This window comes from Aspergillus aculeatus, assembly GCF_001890905.1.
Source record: "Aspergillus aculeatus ATCC 16872 unplaced genomic scaffold ASPACscaffold_7, whole genome shotgun sequence".
Taxonomy (NCBI): Eukaryota; Fungi; Ascomycota; class Eurotiomycetes; order Eurotiales; family Aspergillaceae; genus Aspergillus; species Aspergillus aculeatus.
In genome coordinates, this window is record NW_017962982.1 from 1203378 (window position 1) to 1221354 (window position 17977).

The 17977-nt window shown below is 54.3% G+C and overlaps 6 protein-coding genes across 6 annotated transcripts; 3 read left to right on the forward strand and 3 right to left on the reverse strand.

Moving 5' to 3' along the window:
- Nucleotides 1–512: 512 nt before the first annotated feature.
- Nucleotides 513–2386, forward strand: ASPACDRAFT_28651 (MFS transporter; the record flags this gene model as incomplete). Its single annotated transcript, XM_020199582.1, has 3 exons — nucleotides 513–845; nucleotides 921–1604; nucleotides 1694–2386. 3 exons carry the CDS (start codon nucleotides 513–515, stop codon nucleotides 2384–2386), a joined length of 1710 nt encoding a protein of 569 aa, XP_020056753.1.
- Nucleotides 2387–4015: 1629 nt separating this feature from the next.
- ASPACDRAFT_1855989 (endo-1,4-beta-xylanase) lies at nucleotides 4016–6190 on the reverse strand. Its single transcript, XM_020197460.1, has 10 exons — nucleotides 5728–6190; nucleotides 5633–5673; nucleotides 5531–5579; nucleotides 5353–5474; nucleotides 5149–5294; nucleotides 4993–5081; nucleotides 4881–4926; nucleotides 4736–4826; nucleotides 4618–4683; nucleotides 4016–4548 (listed from the first exon to the last, which is right to left on the reverse strand). The coding sequence occupies exons 1-10, from the start codon at nucleotides 6077–6079 to the stop codon at nucleotides 4459–4461; spliced, it is 1092 nt and encodes a 363-aa protein (XP_020056754.1). The 5' UTR covers nucleotides 6080–6190; the 3' UTR covers nucleotides 4016–4458.
- Nucleotides 6191–7118: 928 nt separating this feature from the next.
- On the forward strand, nucleotides 7119–8531 carry ASPACDRAFT_78307 (uncharacterized protein). Its single transcript, XM_020205160.1, has one exon. The coding sequence runs from the start codon at nucleotides 7247–7249 to the stop codon at nucleotides 8252–8254; it is 1008 nt and encodes a 335-aa protein (XP_020056755.1). The 5' UTR covers nucleotides 7119–7246; the 3' UTR covers nucleotides 8255–8531.
- Nucleotides 8532–9063: 532 nt separating this feature from the next.
- On the forward strand, nucleotides 9064–9980 carry ASPACDRAFT_28415 (alpha/beta hydrolase; the record flags this gene model as incomplete). Its single annotated transcript, XM_020199562.1, has 2 exons — nucleotides 9064–9489; nucleotides 9633–9980. 2 exons carry the CDS (start codon nucleotides 9064–9066, stop codon nucleotides 9978–9980), a joined length of 774 nt encoding a protein of 257 aa, XP_020056756.1.
- An 860-nt stretch (nucleotides 9981–10840) lies between these two features.
- Nucleotides 10841–11970, reverse strand: ASPACDRAFT_28707 (carbon-nitrogen hydrolase family protein; the record flags this gene model as incomplete). Its single annotated transcript, XM_020199586.1, has 3 exons — nucleotides 10841–11181; nucleotides 11255–11700; nucleotides 11792–11970. 3 exons carry the CDS (start codon nucleotides 11968–11970, stop codon nucleotides 10841–10843), a joined length of 966 nt encoding a protein of 321 aa, XP_020056757.1.
- Nucleotides 11971–12320: 350 nt separating this feature from the next.
- Nucleotides 12321–17145, reverse strand: ASPACDRAFT_1855993 (MFS transporter; the record flags this gene model as incomplete). The annotated part of the gene is made up of 8 exons (XM_020197461.1): nucleotides 12321–13165; nucleotides 13231–13392; nucleotides 13448–13467; nucleotides 13504–13601; nucleotides 13668–14410; nucleotides 15484–15614; nucleotides 15761–16716; nucleotides 16782–17145. 8 exons carry the CDS (start codon nucleotides 17143–17145, stop codon nucleotides 12400–12402), a joined length of 3240 nt encoding a protein of 1079 aa, XP_020056758.1. The 3' UTR covers nucleotides 12321–12399.
- Nucleotides 17146–17977: the final 832 nt, after the last annotated feature.

Consider the following 17977-nt stretch of genomic DNA (forward strand, 5'->3'; position numbering starts at 1 on the left):
ATGGTGCTCTCTGAGATCGCTACACCGATGATTAAAATCACACTTCGCCTTGACGAATACAAATGCTCCTTATACAAAAGAACATGCATAGGTAGATCTTGATTATATCAATTCTTCATCTCGACAATCTAGACGGAATTTATTCATCCCGAGTACTCCCAGGACAGAATCTGACTAACTTGGTGGCCAGGACTTATTTAGCTCAACCTCACCGGTGAGAGATAAATCCGCCCGAACCGAGCTTGATAATCCAGATCAAAAGTCAAAAAAGCTTTAAACAGGGTCCAGATACCGCCGCTCTGATGCATTGATGGCACGACCGCCCATCCGACGGATACAATCACTGGTGCGCCCCCGGAGCGTGAGTTTCGGCAACGTCATGCGGATTTACGCCCGGCTATACGGATATAGTCACGAACCTCAACGGGACTTTATAACACGGGAGTCGACCATTTGATCCCAAATCCACAGGCACAGGATCAATATCTTAAGTGACTGGACGAAGAGTTGCCATGATTGAAACGATCCGCGATACCGGGTTTGGCAAGCTGGTGCGTCTGTTCAGCGGCGGCCGACTCCTGCGCTTCCCCGAGGAAGAAGACCCTTCCATCTGGACCACATACGTCAAAGCCCCGGAGGAGGCCAAACCCGAGCAATCCGGACCATCAGGTTCGGACTACGATAGCTATGAAGAAGACCTCGAAGCCTATGGGTTGTACACGGTTATGTCGCAGGCCTCCCGCGTGGGGAGAAGGACGTCCACTGCCACCTCCGCCACTGCATTACCCTCTTCGGCACAGCGCGGTAGTCCGACTATCATCACCTGGGCGCCCGATGACCCCGAGGTATGGATGCCTTCATACATCAGTATCTCACCGTTGAATCTAGTCAATCACTCACTGACTGACTGACACGAACAGAACCCCCAAAACTGGAGCATCCCCAAGAAACTCCTGGTCAGCTCGCAGATCTGGCTCCTCACCTTCGCCATCTACATCGGCTCCGCCATCTACTCGCCGGGAATCCCCTCGGCGGCGCAGCACTTCGGGATCAGCAGCGTGGCAGCGACGCTGGGGCTGACGCTCTTCGTGCTGGGGTACGGGGTGGGCCCGATGCTGCTGTCCCCACTGTCCGAGCTCCCCGCCGTGGGCCGCAGCCCCACCTACGTGCTGACGCTGGTGGTCTTCGTCTTCTTCAACTTCGGGGTCATCTACGCCCGCAACCTGGGCATGTTCCTGGCCTTCCGGTTTCTGACGGGGTTCTTCGGCTCGCCCGCGCTCGCCACGGGCGGCGCCTCCATGGGCGATATCTGGAGCCCGCGGGCCCGCGACTACATGATCGCCGTGTGGGGGTGCTTCGCCATCTCGGCGCCCGTGCTGGGGCCGTTGGTGGGCGGGTTTGCGGCCGCCGCGAAGGGGTGGACCTGGACGATCTGGCCGCTGCTGTGGGTGTCCGGGTTTACGTTGGTGGTGCTGTTCGTGGCCCTGCCGGAGACGTACGCGCCCAATATCCTCTCGCGGCGGGCGGCGCGCGTGCGCAAAATCACCGGGAATACGGATTGTGTGTCTGAGTCGGAGCTGGAGTTGCGGAGTGTGAGCAAGAAGGTGAGCCTATCCCCTCCCTCTGAATCAAAAGACAAGTCGAATCAGACCGTTACGCATCACCCCAAAGCAATCTCTAATGGCGGGAACAGGACCTCCTCTTCGAAGCCCTAATCCGCCCCTTCCAACTCAGCTTCCTCGAGCCCATCGTCTTCCTCCTCAACCTCTACATCTCTTTAATCTACGGAATCCTCTACATCTGGTTCGAAGCCTTCCCCATCATTTTTGAAGATCTCCACGGTTTCAACGCCGGCCAAAACGGCCTCGCCTTCCTAGGCATTCTAGTCGGCACAATCTGCCTCGCCATCCCGGGCTACTTCTACTGGAAAGCCCACTACCAGGTCCGCTACCTCGACCGCAACGGCAACCTGCCCCCGGAAGCGCAGCTCCCGTCCGCCTGCGTCGGCGCCGTCTGTCTGGCCATCTCCCTGTTCTGGTTCGGCTGGACCGGGAATTTCGCGAGTGTGCACTGGATCGTACCGATCCTCGCGTCCGGGCTGTTCTCGATAGGCGGCTGTCTGATTTTCAATAGCATCTTCACGTACGAGGCGCACGCCTACCCCAAGTATGCGGCCTCGGTGCTGGCGGGGAACGACTTTATGCGGTCGAGCTTCGGGGCGGCGTTTCCGCTGTTCGCGACGGCCATGTTCCGCAACCTGGGGATCGGATGGGCGTGTACGCTGCTCGGGTGTTTGGCTGTGTTGTTTGTGCCATATCCGTTTGTGCTGCTCAAGTTTGGGAGGCGGTTGAGGTTGGCGAGTCGGTTTGCGAGGCATGATATTTGAAGTCCTTGCTTTTGAGGGCAGGTGAGTTGGGAGGTTGGGGTGGTGGGTCTACCTATCGGTCCTGTTGACATAATACTCATTGCTCTCTTGTTCGCGACAGTACATCTCTGTCGCCGGAAGGGCCGTCCTACAATTCTTCTACTGGGTGGACGGGTGGGTACAAGAGACCTAGAGAAGCAAAAGAGCATTTGGGAGTTGGAATCAACAGGATACCTTTGCCCTTTTTCTGCTCCAATGTATAATCAGAGGGCACCGCCTTGGTTAGTCAACGGTGGTTGTTGAGGCCATGAAGCACAAGTAACCGGGGCGTGGCTAGGCTTGCGGGGTACTTGCATACTGCATCAGCCACTGCGCAACATACCAGCGATCATCATGACTATGGTATTCCTACCAACTGAGACCAAGGCAGTTGGGCGAGAACGACCAAATCACTCCAGGGATTATGGCTTCTTTTCTTAGTCCCAGAAATAACCCCAAACAAATTGACAATTCTTTGGGTGCAGGAATAATAGATCGTTGTGAGCCAAATCAACTACATCCATGCCCACCTAACAGTGATAGGAATATCCTTTGGATCCCCCTCAACATCCTGGTAGTAGGGCACCAAGTTTATAACAAGGAGTATTTGACGGTGGCCCTGCGGTCTTGCCAGGCTGCTCGCTTACAGCCCACCCGAGTGGTCTTAGCTAGTTCCTCCCAGATAGCCCGACGTAGTCAGAATCTAAGCATCTTCCACCTCTTGCAGGTGTCATCAGTATTCAAACCATAGAAATGAATACAGGGGTGAGGCACTACTGGTGGCGAGTTCTCGGTCTCAATCCACCCCCTCATGAGAATATAAGGAACGACGAAAAAAGCCTCTGCCGATCTCGATTTGAACATTTCGTCGCTTGGCGATGATCTTCAGAATGTCACAGTCACATAGACTCCGGCTATGTAGCTACGTAGGTAGGGTGGACACCTACCTCTGATGGCTCAAGTGGATAAAATGAAGAACTGCAACCTCGAGGCTCTCCAATTCAATGGCATGCCAAGTCCAACAGGGTAGCTAGCAGGTCTTCGCAAGGACCCTTGAACAGGTCATTCTCCGGGGGGAATTCTGGCAGAAGTGCCCAGCTTCTGCGACTCTTTTTGCGGGGAACCTCAGGTGCAGAAGCTCGAACTCCGTTGGGAAGGGGGGTGGTTATTGGCGAACCAGCCTCAGACCATTCAAAATGAGGACGCTTGTTTCAGTCTAAGACTGCAGGGTCCAGGTCGGAAACGGAGACGGAGTGATCATCCTCATACTATGTCTGTACGCCAAGTTAGCGCCGAAGTCTTCCAAGGCTGAAGTGGGGATCCCCCCCGTGGCGCTTCGTTTCGGCAGTTGCGGACGCTTGATAATTCCCGTTGTTAATTACCCCGATGCACTAGCGCCGCAGTCAAGGCTGATCGCTTGCGGTTGCCGAGACGCCCGAGTGCAAGGTGAGTAACTTGATAGCTGTGATTGGCCTCTTCCTAATGTGCCGCGGACCCTGAATAAATGCCGATGGCTTGGGGGGGAGGGGGTTCCTTCGCCAGACACTTGATTTATGGACAGCCACACGCGGCTGGCATCTGCATGTTTTCGTGTTTCTAATCAGTCCGGGTAGCAGACGCAGGAATGTAGAGTATCGTAGGTAATTTACAGCTTTCGAAAGGTGCATTTTCCAGGGGTGAGGCGAAGTGACAATGTAGAGCGCTTGTGAGCATATCACAATGAGCACTTAGAGTGTGAGTGATTGCCGTTGCTTCGATTAAGGGGGTGGAAAGCAGGGGGTGGTAGCGTAGCTTAGAGTAAGATTGTGGCAGGCAACGCGATTCTACTGGTCCGCCCTCAGGATTGCAGGTAAAATAATCTTGTATGAAGAAAACAATGCGCAGCATTGATCAATAAGAGAAGAGAAAGATTCAGCAACATGATAATGACTTCAGGTGAAATAGATAAAAGCAACCCGCAAGCCCCAACCATTCATCCTACGATCACGACGACATTCCAGTCACTGAATTCACCTAGATTGACCTGCAAGCTTTACCAATGACAGAGACGACCACTAGAGAGCGTTCGCAATAGCGGTATAAGCAGCCTTGGGGTTGTAGTTGCTGTCGAAGAGCAGAGGGCTGGAGCTGGAGCGCCACGAGTCCTAAAAGAGAGATTCCGGTCTTAGTATGTCACGTATTTTCTGTGATTCCGGACGGAGACAGGCACTTACGGGGTCAGCAACTCCCCAGACGGTGATACCGACGCACTTGGGCTGGTTCAGACACGCCTTGACGACCTAGGTGTGTGTCAGTAACATCGATCGTGTCACTTGTAGTGATGTAACTTACGTTCACGTAGTCGGTGGAGCTAGCGCCAGCGATGTCGAGCTCGGTAATAGCGACCTCCTTGGTGCCTGCACCGGCGAGAGCATTGAGAGCTGTAAAGGACAGTCAGTTTCGCTGTAGTGCAAGACCAACGAGCGGGGGTACTTATCCAGAGACGGCAGCGCCGGCACCCGCGCTCAAGTGGGTCTGGGAACCTGTCGTGAATAACATGTTAGATTGTATACACGCTGGCTTTCAACCTCAACTGTCGCGCGACTTACCAATTCCGTCGATGGGGACGCCAGCTGCGACCCACTTCTTGACGTGGTTGACCAGGCCGGTCAATTTCGGGTACGAGGCGGAATCCAGGCTACGGCGGGGTTAGAATCAGGGCTAGAATGCGAGACATGAGACGAGAATCGAGAAGAATGACTTACTTGTAGTCGTTTATGTAAAGCTTGGCGTTGGGATCCACCGCGCGAGCGGTCTCGAAAGCGATGCGCACATAGTCCTCGCCGATGACGTTGTAGAAGTGGCTCTGGCGAAGGGAGCCATCCTCGTTGAAGATCTCATTGACAACGTCCTTGACTAGGTTAGAAGGCGTCATGACTTCAAAAGATTGCCATTTGGGGATGGCTTACCCAGGCGTACACCTTGCCCTTGTAGCGCTGCATCACGGTGGTGATGTGGTTCTGCATGACTTGAATCAGGGTGTTCTTATCGTAGATGGACTGCACCCAGGACGGGAGCTGTGAGTGCCAGACTGGTCGAGTTCAGTTTGCTTCTAAAGTATGGACTGTAGTACTGAGTCAATCGTACCGAGAGTGTGGCCACGGATCAGCTTTCCGTTAGACTGGGCGAAGTTGACCTGGAGGATGTAAGACGCGGGCGCACCTGTCGGGTCTTGTGAAGGATACATACCAGGTAATCCGACCCCGAGAAGGAGAACTGTCCCTGGTTGGCTATCCGCTGATCAGAATCAAATCACACTCGTTTCCTGCAAGGTCTGTGCTCACGCTCAGTAGCATCCCACTTCATGCTGTTCTCCGGAGTCAGCTGGCCAAAGTCGGCCTTGATGATCGCCGGGGTCTTTGCGTTCTTGTTGAGAGTGTACTGGTCGCCGATGGTGCCCAGGTACTTCTTGCCGTGCGCCTTGAATTTGGCATCGATGCTCACCGAGGCCTGGCGGGGCTCGATGGGATTGGAGAGCACATTGCTGGCGAAAAGAACAGCCAGAGCAGCTGCTTTGATTTGAACCATGTTGGAAAGAAGGGATGATTGTTCTTGAGCTTGATGAATGAATGAAATGAATGAATGGATGAATGATGATGTTGAGGTTGATAAAACGAGAGATGGGAATGGCAGCATCTACGTGGGAATGGAGCAGTATTTGTAGACAGAACGATTCAGAATACAGAGCTGATGCTCGAGGTCTAGCTAATTGACCGGTGGAGTATCCCAATTCAGAACGGATATTGCATTGTTTCCCTTATTCAGATATCTACTTCATTGCTCGTAGGCGAGAAATGATACTTCGAATGGTGATTAGCCTGAACGGGTGAATGAAGAGGTTTAGGCTGGCTAGACCGAAACGCCAAGCTCGCTCACCGGAATTATGAAGGCCATCTGAATCTACAGGGGTGGAGACCGATGTTGCACGGTTGTCCACATAGCCTGCCGATGGTTGCCCATCAGGGTCCAGGGTTTACCTCGGTTCCAGAGATAGTTTGACCCTGAATAGACTGTATGCGGGAATAGCCGATGCCAAGCATTTCCTGCGGAGACCTTCCATTTCCAAGCGGGATTTGATGGATTATGCACTGGGAATCTGCCACACTCCGGAGTCCCAAAGAGGTCGGGCAGAGACCACTGATATGTGGTCATTCGTGAACCTCCATCAATGCTTGCAGATACAATGGCAACTACAGATCACTTTCATGCTGACAGGTGTCAATGATGCGGTCACTAGCAGTTGGAAGTCGAAGTTTAAATTGTTTTGGCATGAAACCTTCATCTCGGGGCAGTGTATCAGCCTAGAACCAATTGACTTGGCACCCCACAACGATACACGTCTAGACTCCCCTTCCTTCGCGTGTACTTGCCAGGCAGTAACATTCCGGCAGCTGGTCCATGAACCAATGCCGAAGCACATTATGCCTCTATGATTTAACGGCTATCTTGGTGCGGTGCTATGTTGAAACCCCGTTCTGATCAGGGCAATGGTCCGGTGGACAGGTGATTCTGGCTGATGTAGTTTAGGCGCCAGTGTGAGCTGGTGACTGTAAGATACTTGGTGAATCAGAATCAGACAACAGAAGAAACCAAGTACCCTGCTTTTATCCGAAACACCTGAATTTGTCTAGCGAGCGCAAAACCAAGACATTGCTCCGGACGGATTACTAAATCCTTGAGCCAGATTCGAAGGTATATCAACTGGGGTGCGGCCCTCTACCCATCAGTTGTCTTTTGTACTCCAAGACTTTCAATACCAACTCATTATTTCTCCTTCTCTGCTGCAGAGGAGAATCCACCAAAATGAAATTCCTCAAGGCCAAAGCTGGTCTGCTGTCGTCTGGCATCTGCCTTCTTGTCTCTGCACCCTTTGCCTCCGCAAGCTGCCCTCTTCCTTCTACCTACTCTTGGACCTCGACCGGAGCTCTCGCAACTCCGAAGTCGGGATGGACCAGCCTGAAAGACTTCACCGATGTTGTTTGGAATGGCAAGCACATCGTCTATGCATCAACCACCGATACCAAAGGTAGCTACGGGTCGATGACCTTCAGTCCATTCTCCAACTGGGCGGACATGGCTCAGGCCAACCAAATCGCCACGAGCTTCGGTGCCGTGGCCCCCACCTTGTTCTACTTCCAGCCCAAGAACATCTGGGTGCTCGCCACCCAGTGGGGGTCCAGCACTTTCACCTACCGCACCTCCACCGACCCCACCAACGTCAACAGCTGGTCCGCAGAGTACCCCCTATTCTCGGGCCAGCTCGGTAGCGGCGAAAGTTCCGGCACGGGTGCCATCGACCAGACCGTGATCGGTGACGCCACAAACATGTATCTCTTCTTCGCCGGCGACAACGGCAAGATCTACCGGGCCAGCATGCCCATCGGCAACTTCCCTGGAAACTTCGGCACGCAGTACGAGGTGGTGCTCAGTGGCGCCCGGAACGATATCTTCGAGGCGGTCCAGGTGTACACCGTCCAGGGCGGCCAGGGCCAGAGCAAGTACCTGATGATCGTCGAGGCGATCGGCTCGACTGGGCGTCGGTACTTCCGGTCCTTCACGGCTAGCAGTCTCGGCGGGGCGTGGACGCCCCAGGCGGCGAGCGAGAACCAGCCCTTCGCGGGCAAGGCCAACAGTGGTGCCACCTGGACTCAGGACATTAGTCACGGCGACTTGGTGCGCAACAACCCGGATCAGACGATGACTGTCGATCCTTGTAACCTCCAGTTGCTCTATCAGGGCAAGGACCCCAATAGCAGTGGCGACTACAACACTCAACCGTGGCGACCGGGTGTGCTCACTCTGAAGCAATGAAGAGGTCGGCTTGGATAGATTGATGGAGGAGACTTTCGAGGTGGGGAGATGTGAGATGTGAGATGTGAGATCCTCCTATAGCCGAGGTCATGTGGCACGGCATGCCCTAGTTACTCCTTATGTATGCTCAAGCCCAACGAACAATCCCTCTGGTTACCACAGAACCGTTGCCATTCCTTGAGCCTAATGTAGTCAGTATCATCCGCGGAGTAGCTCCGAACTTAGTCTTTCACTTTTTGGCATGTCCTCGACCCTAACATGGAGACCTCCACCTCCTTCATCCACGTTAATTTACCCGCTGCGGTTGTAGTGTATCATGTGCCTAGGCAGGATAGGCAAGGGCTGGCAGCAACCTCTCTCAGCTACTCGCTCACTCTGGTGACACGGGTGCACCGGCATGCTGAAAATCTGATGTTTGGAGCATTGATTGGGGTCCAGGCGAGAGAGTATACGGAGTAAGCACTATAGCAAGCCGATCCGCACCGGAGCTGAGATGAAGCAAGAGTTCACGCTAAAGCAGAAGCAGCCACTCAAATCATTGCACTGGTGCTCCACCATAAGCGGGAGATCGAATCAGAGTTAAGCTTGAGCGGTACCATCCGTAAGTCTAGCAGACATAGTGCGTGCACTACGCAGTCACCAAAAAGTCAGTTATACTAAGCTGACAACCTGAGGGCACCGCCTCGATCACGAACAACAGCTTTATAAAACCCTCATCTTCATGCCGTCAACTCTCTCCCTCTGATTCTCAATTTCTCCTTCATCCCTTGAATCTTACCTAGTCCACCCTCAAACGCCCAAATCCAACCATGTCCCACCCCAAGAAACCCATCTTCGTTCTCATCCCAGGCGCGTCGCAGAACCCCTCCCACTACGCCCACCTCCTCCACCTCCTCCAATCCGCCGGCCACGGCACCTTCACGGGTCTTCTCCCCAGCATCGGCGCCACCGACCTCATCACCGCCGCCGACGACACCCACTACATCCGCCACCGCCTGCTCCTGCCCCTACTGGATGTAGCCCAGCAGGACGTGATCCTGATCAGCCACTCCTACAGCGGGATGCCCGCCAGCGCCGCCGCATTGGGGCTTGCTCCCGCCGACCGCACCGCGGAGGGCAAGTCCACGGCGATACTGGGCCAGATCTTCATCGCCAGCATCCTTCCCCGCGGCGGGGATGGATCGAGCGTGATTGATGGGTTTGGGGGGCAGTTGCCGCCTCATATCCAGTTGGATGTATACCCCACCGGTCTTGGCCTTGGCCTTGGCCTTGGCTATTCCTACTAGCAAGACTTTCTGACGTTGCCATTGGCTCGATGAATATGCCTGTGTGCGATTTACCTCGAATTAAAACTGATCGGTGTCTGTCTGTGCTCTAGGAAGAAGAGAACCTCCTCAAATGCGCCGACCCCACCCCGCCGCTCTTCTACGACGTCGAGCCCGTTCTCGCGGCCGCGGCGGCCCGGTCCTCCCTCAGTCAGGGGTATACCTCGTTTGCGAGTCCGTGTCCGCAGGCGAGCTGGGCGACGGAGGCGTTTCGTGGACGGGCGGCATACATTCACACACTGCAGGACCGCGCGGTGCCGTATGAGGCGCAGCGGGCGATGGTGGAGGCGACGAAGGTGGAGTGGGTGACGCGGGAGCTGGACACGGGGCATAGTCCGCAGCTGTCGGCGGCGGCGGAGTTGGTGCGGGTGATTCTGGAGGTGGCCGGGTTGTGGGTGTAACCAACTTTACCCTCCCGCGCCTGCCCTCGGGCCGCGTCGACCATCTCCTGCCCCCGTTAACCCATCACGACCTTCCGCTGGGGCTGGATGGGAACGTGCCGACGGCGCTGGCGGACCTGCGGGACGTGGGGCGCTACGTCGCGCGGATTATCGCCGATCCGCGGACCTTTAATCGGCGGGTGCATGTGTACAATGAGGTCTATACGCTGAATCGGGTGTGTGAGGTGGTGGAGCGGTCGAGTGGGGAGAAGCTTGAGCGGAGATTTGTCAGTGCCCCCGCCCCTCCTTTTCTTTTCTTTTCTTTTTTTATTTTCATCCTTCCAAGGTTGTTGTGGAATACCTACCTAACAGTAATGTGACTAGGTATCCGAGGCGGAGGCGCGGGATGAGGTGGCTAAGGCGCGGATGAGGCTGACCCACAGCCCCGGGGATACCGGTGCCTTACTGGCGCACGTTGCGGCGCAGTTGTTTTATTCTTGGGATATCAGGGGGAATAATACTCCTGAGAATGCAGAGTACCTGGGGTGCTGGAGTGGGAAAGAATTGTATCCGGATTTTGATTATATTTCTTTTGAAGAGTATATCAGGGAAGCGATTGATGGGGAAGCGAAGGAGGGTTATCAGAGCAGGTGATCACGGGTGTGGCTGTATGGCTAAATCCTTGATGTTGCGAGAATTATGAAAATATATACGTAGCCGGGGAAAATCAGGGCTCGCCTTTCTTATAGGTTACAGGCGACAAAAAGCAGAGCTGAGGACGAAGAAATACAGGATGCATGCCAGCCCTGGAGACTGAAAGCAGGATTGGACAGTACATGACCTTGACCACCATTCTTCACCACCCCTTTCAACGTCTACCTCTACTCCCTGACGTGGCGTCGGTCTCGCGACCCCACCCCCAACCACAGCAGATCCGGTCGGCTGTAATGCCCACAGACATCGACAAAGGCTCTCGTCCGGTGAATCGGCCCATCCAGGTCCAAGTCCGCGTAGATGATCCCCTCCTCCGTGCTGGGGATGGGCGCCGAAAGCAGGCGGCCATCGGGCCCGAAGATCGCGGAGCTGCCACCTCCGGGGGTATTCATGATGCTCCCCGTGGCGGTCTGCATCTTGTCGATCCCGGCCTGGCTGATGACGGCTGTCGTGTGTAGGACGTAGGACTGGGATTCGATGGCGTAGGTGCGGGCGAGGGCGATGGTTCCTGCAATTGATTCGCGGTGTTAGCCGATACTGAGTGGGCAAGGAAGTGGTCCCCTTGGGGAACGGGGAAGTACCCTCGCGCGACATGCTGTACAAACACTCCTCTTGATCGTCCGCGTCGAACAGCGGCGGCCAGGCGGCGACGTGGATCTGCTCGCGCTGCGCATACGTGTGGTACTTGAGGAGGGGCTGGATGTGCTCCCAGCACGAGAGGGCGCCGACGCGCCCGACAGCGGTGGTGTCAACCACGCTGTTGAGGCAGTCGCCGAACGAGTCGCCGAAGATGGTCCGTTCCATGTGCGTGGCTTTGATCTTCTTGCGCAGCGTGAGGATCTTCCCGTCCGAGTCGATGATGGCCTGCGCGATGTACAGGGAGTGGTGGATGTGCTCCGAGAAGCCCAGCACCACGGCGATCTTGTGCTCCGCGGCGCAGCGCTGGATCGTCGCCATCTGCGGGGAGTCGACCTTCAAGGAGTTTTGGATGTACAGAGATGAAAGGTTCATGTCGACGGGGCGGGACCTAGAAGGGTTTGTAGGAGTGCTTGCGTCAGGTTTGAGTGCCAAGTTGTTAGGGGAGATTGGGTTAGGGCAGGGCGAAGGGCTTGCCTTACCAGATCCAAGCGGGGTATCCCGGGATCCAGCATTCGGGGAAGCTGATCAACTGCGCCCCCTTTTTGGCGGCTTCAGCAATCAGAGTACATGTCTTCGCGACCGTTCCGTCGAGATCCAGCCACACCGGTTCGGCTTGGGTGACGGCGACGCGGACTGTTGAGGTGGCAGCGGCGCGCATGATGAGGTTATTGTGCTGCTGGATTTGTGGGTAGAGTACTGTATGGGGGCGCTTTAGAAGCTTGGGTGCTGGGAGGTTAAAGTATACGCACTCTGAAGCTTCACACAGCGCAAGCAGAGCAGAGACGGCGATAACCTTAATCAAGTGTTAGTGTTATGACTGTTGCAGCTCATTCAGATAGCTTCTTATCAGATTATCGCGGGGTTATCGAGGCGGAATTTATCTTCCGCCGCTTTACCCCGCCCGATTGTCAGCGAACTGTCGCACCACTTGAAGATGACCTTTTGGTCCTGATAAAACCATCCCAATGGCCGACGCGCTTGAGGAGGCTGAGACTTGAAGGTACACCTAATTTAGAGCTGGTGGTCTAAAAACGGATATTAAATAACTGTGGCGCGTCGCAGGTTAAAGTCCAATGGAGATAACATGCTAGATTGAATCACTAAGAAAATCATGCTGGTAGTCTGTCATTCCAAATAAGTCGAAGCCGGTCTCATGGAAGATGTCCGGAAAGATGCTGGCGGTCCCTATTTCTTCACAGTCAAATAGAGCCGTGTCCTCGTCCTCATGAGCCTCCGTGGGCAACCATTCCGACTCAAGCTGCTCCTCTTCTGGCGCCTCCTCTCTCGGATTAGAAACAGCAGGAAACCCGTGCTGCAAAGGCAACGCCCCCATGACCTGCCATCTGCGCGCCAGCTGCCGCAAGAGACAAATCGCTCGCCTCGCTTTGACCCACCGCTGCTGCATCGCCCACAGAACATGGAAACACACCCGAAACTGCGCAGTTGACGCGCTTCGTAGGGCCTGGTACGTCGAGGTCGCATTGCAGAGGTGCGTCACGGCTGCCGTGAGCACACTGTGAACCACGAACGGGGGCATGTGGTCGACCGGCGCGACCTTGCGGTACTCGCGGAGGAGTCGGACAATCGACGCCGCGGCGGTGGACATGGCGCGAACGCATAGCTGGTACATGCTGCTTCGCTGGGTGGCTTGCTTGAGATACGGTCGGTGGATGAGGATATGCGACATGTGGTACGAGATGTGCAGGTAGATGATCGAGGGCACGATCGCACGGGTCCGGCTCAATTGGATTTGAGGGTCCATCTGTCGTCGAAAAGCGTACAACTGGTCCCGCGCATTCAACAAGATGTGGGACTTTTGAGCGCTGCTCAAGCTTGTGAATTCGAACGAGTAGCTGGAGATTTAAGTTGAATGAGTTGGAGTTCCTGGGTTGGTCCTGCTTCGCCGGCGGAAACATACATTCTATCCATGTGTTGATCATGGATGAACCACAAGCGGCATTGATGGTCAAAGGCTAGCTCGTCTAGAGAAGGTACGGGCCCAACGGTGCTGATAAAGAACTGGGTCTTGATCCGCCTCCATGGGAGCATACAGTTGCGTCCCAAAAGGGATGTTGCGATTCTGTCTCGGTGGCATCAGTTTGGGAGAATCACATCGCGATGTTGCTCTCACATACCGATCCATGAACACTGATGACTAGAGCGCTCTCAACTGATTGTGACGAGGGTGAACCTCTTGGAGTGAATTGATGGACTCAGCATCGGATAATTTGGTCTCCTGGGCCATGCTGACTGGTAGGCCTAGGTGTAGAGCCATGCTGGCACACATTGCTTCTCATGGTTATAGTTTGTCAGTTCGACATGGACCAGCCCACTGGAATCACTCAGTGCACTCACAGTTGTACATCCAAGCCATGTTGTGTTCCTCGAGCCCCAGCTCCCGCCAACACATGATAGATAAAGCTTGTACGGTATGAACACTTGGCGATTCTCGACAGTGCTGCATGACCATGGCGTCAACCACAGCTGCAGCCTCCTCGCCAACCGTCCTGTTCTTGGCATCATCCGAGTAAAGTGCGCCAGCGGCTAACGCAGCGGTCTTAATTAGTGTGAGGTCTGCGTTCAGCTGACCGCCGTGCAGCTTATTCAGAGTCTCAGTGTCGACGAACTGGTGAATGGGGTTGATGCATTGTGTGAACAAAGCGAGCAGGTAGCTTGTATTACTTCGTATGTCCGACCGGCTAGATCCGGAGGATTTTTCCCAGGAGCTTGGGCTAGGGAGAGTCGTAGAAGGCATATGCTTCTGTCCACCCGTGCTCAGATCCTCCCGGTGGGAGACAGGGAAACAGAAATTTCCCGACGGTCCAATAAACGCTTCTTCCCCATTGCTTTCAATACTCATGCGCCAGATGAGGGCGCTGACGTCTTCGATCGCAGTTGACATGTTGTCTGGTAAAGCAGAAGCAACAGTAGCAGGATCTGCCGTATTGTCAGGGGAATTTGCACAAGCCTCTTTTCGTCCGGGCGGGACGTTCTCGGTCAAAGTGACGGCGTTGAAGGGTTGGGATCGATGCAACTCCTCTTTGAGCATCGCGATCTGATCTTCCAGCCCTCTCACATAGTCCGCGTCAACTCTGCGTCTGTCATGATTGGATAATATGTTAAAATAGGAGCAGAAGACTACTCATTGGGGATGCAGACCTGTTGCGCTTTTCGGTATTGTACTGGCAAACTGCACGCTTGGCTATACACAACGAGCAAGCGGGGCGCAAGCCATCACACTGGAGGAAGCTTTCCCGTCAGCTTAGAGGCGCCATCATTACCAGTCACTCACGGGGCTATGAAGATGTGGCGCGAAGGCCGATTTGATGCTCTTACCTTGCGCTTCCGTCTGCGGCAGGTCTCACAGGCCAACGAGACGCGGGAATTTGAGCTATTGGAGTCCATAATGTGGGACTCGATAAGGCTCAAATCTTGAGGCGGGATGTTAGTCGGACTTAAGAGCCTTCTTCTTTCAGTGATGACACATAGCAGTGCGGTATAAAGAAGGTGATTTTGCAGTAATGGTTGATTTGTGTACAGAGAAGGAGAGGATGATAAGCGATGCTGGAATCACGTAAGGCAACGCGATAAGGAAGCAACTGCTGCCTGAATATGGGGGCATCAAGCGCCAATCCACTTACAGAATTCTGCCACGCGGTGGGAACTGCTGCCTTATACCATGGACGTGTGCCTGATCTCTCCAACTCATCGTTCATAACTTTTGCAAAAACAAAAAAAAGAAGAAGAAAATAAATCGGGCTTTACATGTCTGTTGTCAGAATGTTCTTTGGTACCTATCTCCACAGAGCCAAGTGATAGGCTGATCCTTCCAATAAGCCTCTCCGACTAGTTTGGTACTTAGCTAGTCGAGATACGTCGCTTGCCATGACAACAAGACTTGACAAGACCTCTATTCAAAATATCCTCCGACCTCCTAAACCTGGAAATTGGGGGGGGGGGGGGAATAAATACTGAGTGAGACCATCAGGAAAGAAAGAAAATGAAGGGATGACTGCAAAAAATAAGAGCAACCCTACCTTACCCTCTACATAGCCCTAAACGAAGCATCCCTCAATCTCCACAACCCATCTTGACTGGAATTCACCCCCTCCCCCTCCGCAGGAGATCTCTCCCATCCGCCCACCCCCTTATGCTCTCCCCATACACATACAACGGAATAGTACTCAGCATAACCCCGACACTCAGCGCCCCGAAGGTCGCAAAGAACACCAGCGGCCCGCTTCGGGCCAGGAAGTCATTGTACACGAACGTGAGTCCGAATGCGAAGGCGCTTTTGGCGATCTATATCTTCCCCAGTCCCAGTTAGCACAGCACTATCAATCATTATAGGCATGAGGAATTTGAGTACATGCAGGAGAGCAATGAGGATATGTACGTCCACTGGGTTTTCATGGTCGCACGTGAGAAGGGACAGGGGAGAAACAAACCATCGCCAACCCAAACGCATCTCCAGCTCTGTCCCCACAGACATCATTCGAGTACGCCACGATGCCCGTGCATCCCATGCCGACGGCGAAATTAAGGATGGCCATGAAGACTCCGCAGGCTACCCCGGAGTAGCCGTGGGCGATGGCGGCGCCGAGGCCAAAGGAGCCGGTGGCCATTGCGATTGTGGCGAGGAGGAGGACGGGGAGACGGGATTCCGGGGCAGGATGCGTGGGTATGTTATCATCGGGAAGGTTGGAATGGTCGCTAGTGGCATTTGTTGAAGAAGGCGAGGGGGGGAGAACCCGACTGCACCAGTCGCACAGCCATCCCCCCAGCACCGTCCCCAGCGCGGAGCCGATCAAGGGAGCCACCCCAGTGAGGTTGCCCACGGCGACGGTGCTCATGTTGAAGGGCGGCGCGGTGAAAATCTGCGATGCCACGGCACCTAATAGAATCGTCCAGGTGAATGTCACGGACCACATGATGCAGCCCCAGATGACGATGGGGTGGAGGAGGAGGGCCAGGGGTGAGAGGAGGGATGTTCCCAGGGTTTTGATCTGGTTGGTGGGTCGTCGCGGGAATTGGAGGAGGTTATGTGTGGGAATGGCGGACACACGGGAGCTTGTGATTGTTGCTTCCTCAAGTTTCTCCGTATTTGACGTTGGTGCTGTGAATGTATCATCTGCCTCGTCGTCCCGGTCCGATGGGATCGACGTCTCTGGGAAACAGAACACCACCGCCCCGAGCAGCAGGCCAAAAAGAATGACCTCTAGCCAGAAACCCCAGCGCCAGGACAAACCCGAAATGATATATCCGCTGATGATCGGGGTCAAATTGACGGAGACGATGACGGCAAAATTCCAGAGCCCGACGCGCAGGCCCCGTTCGTGCACGTGAAAGACCTCGTTGATGGACGATGTTCCGGCTAGAGCGAAGAATCCTCCCATGCCTAGGCCTGTTGGTCATAGAGGATCTTAGTATGTTGGTATCGTTCAGAGGTTCTTGGATATTGGGGCAGACCTTGGAACACACGGGATGCGATCAACGAGGAGTACGACTTCGCAACCGCAGCCCAACAGCACGAAATCAGGACCAAAAGCGTGGTGAATAAGTACACTGGTCGTCTGCCGAAGTAATTGGCAACAGGGGAGCAGACGTAGGCGCTGACGCCCAGGGCCATGACAAGACTGCCATTCAAGAGGGTGACGCTGGTCAGGCTGACATTGAGATCTGCCGCAACGACCACAAAGCCTGGCACAAGCAGGGGTCCTAGGGAGCCCGTGGCGCATGAGCCCAGAATAATGGTGGCGAAGAGCAGTTCCCGGCGAGTTCGGGTCCAGTCACTCGGGGCTATTGGGGATGGTGACGGTCGAATCCTCAGCATTGTGTTGCCTGCGGTCTCTGAACTCGAGTTGGTTGTCTAGTCAGGCTTGTGGTACGCCATTCTACCCCTCATTCTATATATGCAATTATTTAGATGCGCACATATACCTTGATGCCGGGATTGAGTTTAAGATCCATCTGGTTTATCTGGGCGGATGTCGTTCTTCCGCCCTTAGAAACAGTCTGCTTATCAGATCAATCAGGGCTTATCACGAAGGCTTATCACCGCAGCGGAGGTCTGCTGTCAGGCAATTGTTACAGTAAATTTGACATCCCCTCTAGCAGAATATTGTACTTGCACTAGTCAATCTCATGATCTCCGTCTTCATCTCCACTTACGTGTATGCGCTATGGTGACAAAGCAGAGTACCTCGGCCTTCCATGCAGGGTTTCCTTTTCATCTGCGCATGTTGCCAGCCCGAGTAGCCATCCCTTTGCCTATGTAGTAAATGGGTAGAAGGCTGCTATGCTTTCCTAACCTAGTTTGACCTCGAGTACCTGCGCCCTTTACCTTATCTAACCTTCAGATAGAATGAGAACGGCCGTCACCGTCTTTTCTCATCCCCGAAGAATCAACGTTTAGGGCTTAGGCAGGGGAGGGCGGATCCTGGGCCGCGTACGGTACGGGCATTTTCATTGGTTCGGTTGGTTTACCGGCTGTCAAACTGGAAGCCTACCGAGGTAAAAGCCAGTGCATTGAGCGTCTGTTATCTATTACATATAGTACTCTAGCGAGGAGGGGACGACGCTTTTAGTGTCTTGACGGAGGTTGAATATGTTTCGTCGGCACGCTGAATGCGACTCATAACGCGTACGCAAGCCTTGGGAGTTCC